The 9,180-nt window shown below is 38.2% G+C and overlaps 1 protein-coding gene across 1 annotated transcript in view; it reads right to left on the bottom strand.

Moving 5' to 3' along the window:
- Spink5 (serine peptidase inhibitor, Kazal type 5) overlaps window positions 1–9,180 on the bottom strand; it is a 56,603-nt gene that overhangs the window by 28,150 nt on the left and 19,273 nt on the right. The window contains exons 8-13 of the mRNA XM_013349415.1: window positions 6,891–7,018; window positions 5,463–5,550; window positions 3,738–3,865; window positions 2,468–2,549; window positions 933–1,060; window positions 258–306 (exon numbers count right to left, since the gene is read on the bottom strand). Of these exons, the coding sequence (XP_013204869.1) occupies window positions 258–306; window positions 933–1,060; window positions 2,468–2,549; window positions 3,738–3,865; window positions 5,463–5,550; window positions 6,891–7,018 (603 nt within the window). The remainder of the gene's footprint in view (window positions 1–257; window positions 307–932; window positions 1,061–2,467; window positions 2,550–3,737; window positions 3,866–5,462; window positions 5,551–6,890; window positions 7,019–9,180) is intronic.

Below are 9,180 nucleotides of genomic sequence, written 5' to 3'. Positions count from 1 at the left end.
CTCTCTCTCTCTCCCACTCATCCACTAGCCACTGGTCATACCTGTTTCTAACTAAAAATATACCAGGCTTGTCTTTAACTTCTGGGCTCAAATCAGCCTCCTGAGAGCTGGACTGTAAGTATGAAGGTTACATGTTTCATTTGTTTATCAGGCATGAAGTTTAGACAGTAAACACTATGCTAGTGGGCAACTTAAACATCATGCCACCGTGGAACCAAAACTGTAGGGCACAGCAACAATAGATCTAAGAAAATTACCTTTGCGGCTTCTCTTTTAACCTTTGCTCTTGCTCTGTCTTCTAGAATACTACGAGAAAAGGAGGGAGGAAGAGACTATGAAGAAACAAGTCTTATTGCTAGAGCAAAAATTCATCAAACTCATGGGCTCATCATTGATCGATGTTTTGACTTATTTCAGGCTACCCTGAAGCCTTGGACACCAAGCTTGTCATATATATATATAACATATATGCTAATAAATTGGATTGTTAATTAGTCAATGAATTAGAATGGCTCCATTCTCTCAAGAACACGGTATGAAGGAGGAGCCTTTCCTGCCCAACTGCACCAGTTCAGCATCTCCTCATGCACACTATACACCTTCCACCACCCCAGCCACTGACAACCACTGCTCTGCTGCTTGCTATCTGGATTTTATTTGAAGTTCCCCTTAGAAGTGATCTCATGCCTTACTTCTTTTTGTGTGTTTCCTGACTAGTCTACAACTGTTTCTATCAGAATAGTCACATTCTGAAAGCTCTCCGTTTGTTTCTGGTTGTTATTTGCTGATGTTTAAATGTGACCCTCAAAGTTGAGAGATACATAGACAATGAAAATGCATTTTTTATCTCCACTTTGAAGACCCTCAAGCCAAATCTTCCCATGATAGTTCCCATGACCCCGCACAAGTCTAGGGGCCCCTACTGTACTCACAAGAAAGCCTCACACATGGAGCATGTGTTGCCATGGAGTTTCCCATCGGGGCCCCTGATTGGGTCATTCTCTCTGGTGCAATATAGTTGTCCATTCTTTCTGACCTTGCGATATCCTTCACACAGCTTCTGCAAGGTCAAGGGAGAAGGTGGAGTTAATCAACACATGTTTTGTCAGAATACAAAAGTTACTGACATATGAATGTTTATTTCTTAATGGAGAGGGGCTCTTTAATTTTAGGATAAGTAGTGGGTTAGCCTAGAGTAGATTTAAACTTTGAAAGAAGCATGAACATTGGTGTTTGTGTGTGGTGTGTGTGTGTGTGTGTGTGTGTGTGTGTGTGTGAAGGTCTCAAAACACACATCACAGAAGTCACAGGAAACTTTCAGGAGTTGGTCCTTGCCTTCAGTCCACCTTGTCCAGGCAAGGTCTCTCATAGATTCTGTTGTTGCATGCGTGAGTACTCCAGGCCATCTCTGGTCCAAGAGTTTCTTACTATAGGTGTGCTGAGATTACAATGGCCCACATCAGCTTTATTTTATTTTATTAATATAGATTCCAGTGACTTAACTCAAAGTGTCCAATTTGGTACCCAGCACCTGTTCCTGTGAGTCATCTCCCTAGACCTAAAGTGTGGGTTTTAAGCAAGACGTCGAGATGCAGATAGTTTCTGTAGTATCTCAATGGTAGTGTAAGGGAAAGGACAGTCTAGAGGGAAAAGGAGGAGATGTTCATCATCAAACCAACAGGTGAGATAAGATATACAAGTCTCTGGAGATGAGTTTTGGAACATTTCAGACTTAAAAATCATGCTTTCTGACCTTATGGAGTCTAAGCATGTAAAGACAGTTATCACCAAGCCCGATGACCTGAGTTCAATCCCCAGAATGCACGTGGTAGAAGGAGAGAACCAGGTCCTTCAAACTATCCTCTGACCTCTATTCTCCATATGTACTCCTTGGTAACCATGTACTGACACATATATGGGAGAAGGCATGCACACATAACACACACACAAACACATGTGCATATACACACACACACACATGCACAGACACAGGCATACACACATAAAGTAAATGCTAAACTCTCTTTCAAGTCTTGCTGTGGTGTGTGTGTGTGTGTGTGTGTGTGTGTGTGTGTGTGTGTGTGTGTTTGCCCCTTTTTTCCCCCTTGAGACAGGGTTTCTCTGTATAACAGCCCTGGCTATCCTGGAACTCACTCTGTAGACCAGGTTGGCCTCAAACTCACAGAGATCAACCTGCCTCTGCCTCCCGAGTGCTTGTGCCACCACTGCCCAGCTAAGTCATGCTTTTTTGAAAACATGCTTTTAACTCATAATTCAGCTGTGAAGTTACAAGACTCCATCAAAAGAAGGGTACGTGGAGCGACCCCCTGGAAAGTAGTTTGCAAAGGCTAACACCTTTGTGTTAACACTAGGAGTAAAGGTCAAGTTCTCTCATTCTAGTACGTGCTCCTAACAGGAAGAATGTATCAGTTTCACACAGCATCCATTAAGGTCAGGCCCCACTCACGGCATATGTTTCTGAGTCTTCAGACCCTCTTCTGCTTCTGGTTCCAGCTTCAGCATTCTTCTGCTCCTCAGCTTCTGCTTTGCTGAATAAAAATAAATAAATAAAAGGGATACACTGATTTCTGCTCATTGCTCCTTTCTTCTTCCTTCTCAGACTGGGGAGGAAGGATTGGCCCCTTTATCACTGTGTAATAACAAGAGGTAACAAAACTCCTTGCAATGTGTTATCATCCCATAACGTCTTCAGAGTTTCCCCCATCAAAAGAGAGGTGGCAGTAGTAGCTCTGTAAACACGCTTTCTATTAACTGTCTTTCTGTTTGTGGTGAGAAAAAGACCATCAGTTTTCATCAAAGAAACATCAACATTGGAATAACAATGACTTTATACTTAGAGGCTGAGAAAGACCTTCAGAAAATAAACTGACACATCTTCTCTATTATCAGGGAAGATGAGAGGCAGAGCGGTCTCAGTGATATTCTCAGGTCAGAGTGCACCAATGCCTTCTCTCACATTTCTGGTCTATCTCCTATATCATGCACATCTTGCTTTCCTTTGCGCTTAAATGTGTTGCTCATACCTGACTGTTTTATTGAAAACAAAAAAGTGCATTACATGGATATAGCCCAATTATTGATTGATTTTATAAATATATATATGTGTGTGTGTGTGCTAAAAAAACTAAAATTGTTGTATAACAAAATTATATTGTATCTACAGTTAATTGATAACATTTAAAACATATATGGCTATCAATGAAAACAAAATATTTTTGTATTAAAAAATATAATCAAGTACTTCATGTAAGTTCAGTGAAATAATGTGAAGAGTATTCTAAACTGTGAAAGAGAGGTAGTAACTCTAACTTGCTGAGAAATTTCACAGCATGGAAAGTACTATTTCAGGTGAATTTATAGATGTTTGTGGTTGCATATGGTATGTTTGCTTGTGGACCTTAACTCAGTTCAGTCCTAGTGTTAGAATTTAACCATCTTAGAAATGCTTAGAAGGTTTGCACAGGATTCTTCCAATATTTATTCAGGTTCTTGTTTTAGCAAATTCCCAGGTTAAGAAATAGAAAATAGGCATCTTAAAGCAAATAACGATAAGCACTTACTCCTAGCTTTATATTACTAACATTTTCCATGTAGCTTACTCTACATGGAAAACTGCCTTGTTATTTTGAGTCAGTTTCCAGTGAATGAAACAAGCTGGTCCTGTTAGGTCATGTGTAAGGATCTTTTTCTTTGTCACCTCAAAACTCCATACTCACAAGAAAGCCTGGCACATGGAACACAAGTTGCCATGTGTTTTTCCATCCAGACCTTGAATAGGGTCATTTTCTCTGGTACAGAAAAGTGTCCCATTCTTTGCACGATCCCGGAATTCACTACAGCGTTTCTGGACAAGGGAGATGAGACATTTTAGGTGCAGGACTATGTGTTACATCTGTATTTCTCAGCATTGCTTATAAGTTAAATTGGGCAAGAGGAATAAATGGGGAAAACCAATACTTTAAAGATTTAGGACTTTAAAATGTTATAATTCCATCCTTGTAATGTTCATATGCAGCAACTGTGTTCATAGTCATACTATTAATAAACATATTATAAATCATTATAAATGCAAAATGCTTTAGTTTCCTTTTCTAGACAAGTGGGACTAATAAGTAATTGCCATACACAAAATTAGGAGATGTAGCTGGGTCTGAATTAAGTATATTCTAGTATAAATGAAAGAATGATTCATCAAAGTTCCAAGCACTCTTGATTTAGCTTTATTCTGAGCATATAGTCAGGAAAATTATAAGGTAAATTTTTTTTCCAAAAGCTATTATCATTGTCACAGTCATAGAGGCAGTGACTGGCATATTTAATTGAGGCAATATAACATTTCAATAAATGTAGCAGTTCACGAATTAGTTGGGTAATGATAGGGAGGTTTTGAAAGAGGTTAAAAAGGTGCCTTGAAAACCAGTTACGATATGCAAACATTGAGAGGAATTTAGGTTTTATTCTTATTAAATGAGACCATGATAAATATTTATAATAAAGCATAACAGTATTACATCTTTGTTTTAGAAGCAATGACAACCAGGTCTGTGGATGCTTTGAATGAATAGAGATTAACCTTAAAGAAATTAATTATATTATTAAAAGGGAAGGAGGGAGGAAGAGGAGGAGAGAGGGAGGTAGGAAGAGATCACAAATGAAAAATAAAATACTATTTCAACACATTTAAATGGGAGTATTAGAAGGATTTGGCAATATACGATTAAGAGCAAAATGGAAGGTGAAAACGAGGGCTAAGCAGAGATAGAAGGCAGCGGATTGCTTTGTAGAACAAACCATAGAAGACCAAAGAATTACAAGAATTGGATTGAGTAGGATTTCTACAGTAGTAGTAGGTTTTCTATTATTATAATAATGCACCATGACTGAAAACAACTGGGAAGGATAGAATTTATTTCAACTTAGAACTCTCAGGTCACGTGCCCCTGCCGAGGGAAGTCAGAGCAGAGGCATTAACAAAAGCAAATCCTTGGAGGAACACTGCTTGCTAGAGAGTTCCTTATAGCTTCTTCAGGCTACTTTTTCATGGAACCCAGGACCACCAAAGTGTAGCACCATCTACAGGGAACTATGCCTTCCCACATTAATCTAGAATAGGTCACGTAGAGGGGGTGCCCACAGTCATTTTGGTGGGAGCATTTATTCGATTGGTGTTCCCTTTGCCCAAATGCCTCTAAGTTTTGTCAAATTGCTATAAAATTGTCTAGAATGTGGAACTATTTTACTAATATGACTTGGTGTTTTCCTCCAAATGGGTGTAGATATTTAGCATTGTAATTTTGTTTTAAGTGTAGAACAATAACTGTAATAAAATTTTCAGGATTGGGGATAATATTAACTAATATTGACAATGTATTCTGAAGTGGTATGCTTGAACATATTTAACACAACGAAAGTCACAGCTAGTTTGGCTCACTAATCCTTACCTCAATTTCCACTTTAGCTTTAGCCCTTTCGTCAGCGTCTCTCTGTTTTTTCTCTGCTTTACTTTTTTCTTCCGAAAATTGTCTCATGCTGGAGAAACAAAACGAAGAGATAATGTTTCATATCTTCATGTTGCCCAATCGTCACTAGGCACAGATTGAGCACTGGAGCTTTCCTGATGTGGGTGAGGCACCTCATATTTCCAAAAAGCCCTTTCATTTTGCATGCATACACATACATATGCACTTACAAGTACATACTTAGGTGCATAAATATTTTCTATCTTCCTTACTTTTAAATCTCCCCATTTTAAATAGTATGTTTTAAAGGAGGTAATAAGCTTTATATCTGTTAGTGTTTTTATTGTTGAATTTTATTTTACTGAATAGATTTCGTTCTGTTTTTAAACATGCAAATGTGTGTACACAGACCCATGCATTCCCTCACTGGAAGCTTTAACCTTATGGACAGCAGGGTTGTCATTCATGTACACTTTATTCAGTCATCATTCTGTTAGCACCTAATTTGGGGGACAACAATGCACCCGGTCTTAAAAAACAAATCAAACCTATCCATTGTTCTCTTAGAATTTACAGCCTTGGAGAGAACATTAAGAGTCAACCAATAATCTTAGAGGTAATTACATAATTGCCGATTGTGATGATGGTTATGAAAGACCATAACTAAGGATTATGAAGATTGATTTTCAACTAGGAAGTAGGAGGAATTATCTAAGGTAGACAGTCTTAAAACATACACTCTACAGGGAAAGGGGACGTTATCTTCTCCGAATACAAAGACGCCTGCATTAAGACAATACTCAGCTCAATGTGTTTGCTCACACTGGTGAGTTCAACATTTCGGTGGCTAAGGCCAGAGGTTTGTAACATGTTTGAGAGTAGTCTGAGCTAAATAGTGAATTCCAGCCTAACCTGGACTACAGACTTTTATCAAAAAAACAAAGAGAAAAAAAACATAAGTTCATAACTCAAAGGATATGCAGTGTAGCAAGGCCTGTATGAGCTGTGTTGTGGATTCAGCCTTTGTTTGTGACTTATGGTCTCAGATGATACCATGGATGTAAAGAATTTTTGAAAATGTCCTGTCAACCCTTACACAATTAGTTAATTACTGAATATAAAGTCTTTCCCCATTCTGTACTATGACTGGTTCACTAAAAGGTCACGAAGAAACCAAACTCATGAGAGTCACAGGAGGTGTTGTAAGCCTGCTTTCTAAGAGGAAAGTGGAATTAGTTTGTACTCAGATACAGACACATACGATTTGCCAGATGGGCTTATGGTTTTAGGAAGATATCAATCTGTTCAAACACATCACAGTGGCAAAAAGCTTCACTCCCAATTGCTGTCACTCATCCATCAGTCTGCTTCTCCACCTTCCCCGTGAATATGAGTAGCTGATATACTCACAATATATCAGCACACAGGGCACATTTGTTCCCATGCATCTTGCCATCAGGGCCACGGATTGGGTCACTTTCGCGTGTACAAAAGAGTCTTCCACTTCTCACTTGGTTTTCAAACTCCTTACAAAGTTCCTTTGGGGTGGGAAAAGAAAACAAGCAAATATATTTGTCATTTTCTGGTCTTTAATCTTGGCATTTTGAATAATAGATTTATAATCACATAATAACAAGTCTGGGAACGTTGAGAAACACAAGCACTATTTAAATGAGAATTATCTAAAAGTGATTTTTTTTTGCCAAGTTAACTGACACTCGTAGCATCAGTGTGGGTTATTTGTTAAAGTAAAGGAGCCGTGGAAACAGTAAGGCTTTGCAAGCCTTTTCTAAAACTAAAAGCAGTTCTTATTGTTTTCAAATATTCAGGGAAATAAAAAGGTCTTTCATGATATTCGCACACAAGCCCAACTGAATGAGAATATTGAACTTTTGAAAATTTGCTTTAATGTAACTTGAAAGTCAAGAGCAATGTAGCATTTGCAAAGAGACAGGAGCAAGGTGATATCCGGCGATTATATGAATACTGCTTCTGTTGACTCTATTCATTTCTGACTATGTAGGTGCTGAAATCTCAGAGAGAGGGAATGTAATCCCCTCTACCTTGATCAATACAAACTCTCCTTACCTAGAAGTTCTAAAACAGACATGATTCAAAAATGCAAAAAAGATTTGTTGCCAGTCATCTTGATAATTTGGTTCTGAACTTTCTGAATTCTATTGTTTGGTAAAGAATAACACACACACACACACACACACACACATACACACACATATACACACACCCACAGACATGCACATACACATACACACACGCATACATGAATACAAGCAGTACTAGGCTTGAGGACCTCTATGTGAACTAACCTACATTGTTTTACTGTAGCTCAATCTATAAAAACAATGATTAACTGTGTGACCTTCAACTTCTCACCTCTGCCAAGACAGCATAAGCAGCAGGCAGAGAAAAAGAGTAAGTGGTAACTGCACTGTGCATCTAACTCAGTGCATGACACTAACAAAGTCATAGCACCTTTGGAACCTCGATGTTACCACCTACATAGTGAGATTTTTCTAGCTAAGTATTTTAATTTGCACTTTTAGTTCAAATTTCTTTCTGAAGATGCTTTTTAAAAAGAATCCTTTCTGCGCTAGAATAAGATACTGGTTTTGAAAGAAGTGATATGTATGTTCTACACTTTCTGGGTAACAAATTTGGAATAAGCAGCAAAGCAGCCACCTGATCATCATAACACAGCCATAAAATCAGTGCTCTATGATTTCCATAACAGCAACAATAATAATTCCAGTTTATAATTTATGATTCATTCAAGAAGATTCTGAAGAAGCACTTTGTGAGCAACCCACTGACAGGTTAATTACAGGGCAGACATTGAGCTGTCATTGAAAAGCAGTCCTGCTTAGTCCAGTGGTGCTTAGTGACCCTGGCCAACAAAAGGAAGAGGCTAGGATGCTTGGGACTTGCTGGAAAACAACCCTTTTTACATACAATAGATGGGAAACATGACAGGTTAGCCCAGAGTTCCAGGCTGAAATACATAAAGCTCACACAAAGCTTGGTATTCCATCTTTGACTAATGGTCCATGGAGAATTATGGGTATTGGAGGTGAAAATACAACATAACCAGAAGATAAGAGTGAGGTCTTTTAGCCAATGTCCTTATTTTTCTGACAAGAAAATTGAGGCTCAGAGAGGAGGTCGTTTGCTCTCAATACCCACAGCATGGCAGAATGAAGACCAAAATCCAGGTTTCTCCTCTTTCTAGCAAAAGTCTGGTGAGTTAGTTAAATTAATGCTACCTTTCCCATTGAAATAGGGGTTTAATAACCCTGGTGATTTAAGATGCCAAGGCTGAATTTATAACATCAAACAAATATGATGAAACTGAATTTTAAGAGTATTTTTAAGCTACCATCTCTTTATTTAAGCAGAAGCAAGACCTTATCAAGAAGGGTTTTAGTTGAAGAATGACCACATAGAAAAGTGAATAAGAAGTCCATTTCTTTTAATAGAATTTTAGAGTACAGCACTATTAGATACACTGTTTAAGAGACTGAACTATTTAGAAATTTTCCTACCCAGTAATGCTATGTATAAGGTTTTATACAAGTTTTTAAAAATGTATTCAAAGCAAAATGGTTGTGCGTCACACACACACACACACACACACACACACACACACACACACACAGAGAGAGAGAGAGAGAGAGAGAGAGAG

Source organism: Microtus ochrogaster, chromosome 18, assembly GCF_000317375.1.
Source record: "Microtus ochrogaster isolate Prairie Vole_2 chromosome 18, MicOch1.0, whole genome shotgun sequence".
In the NCBI taxonomy this organism is placed as follows: domain Eukaryota; kingdom Metazoa; phylum Chordata; class Mammalia; order Rodentia; family Cricetidae; genus Microtus; species Microtus ochrogaster.
This window is presented reverse-complemented; position numbering and strand designations above follow the sequence as displayed.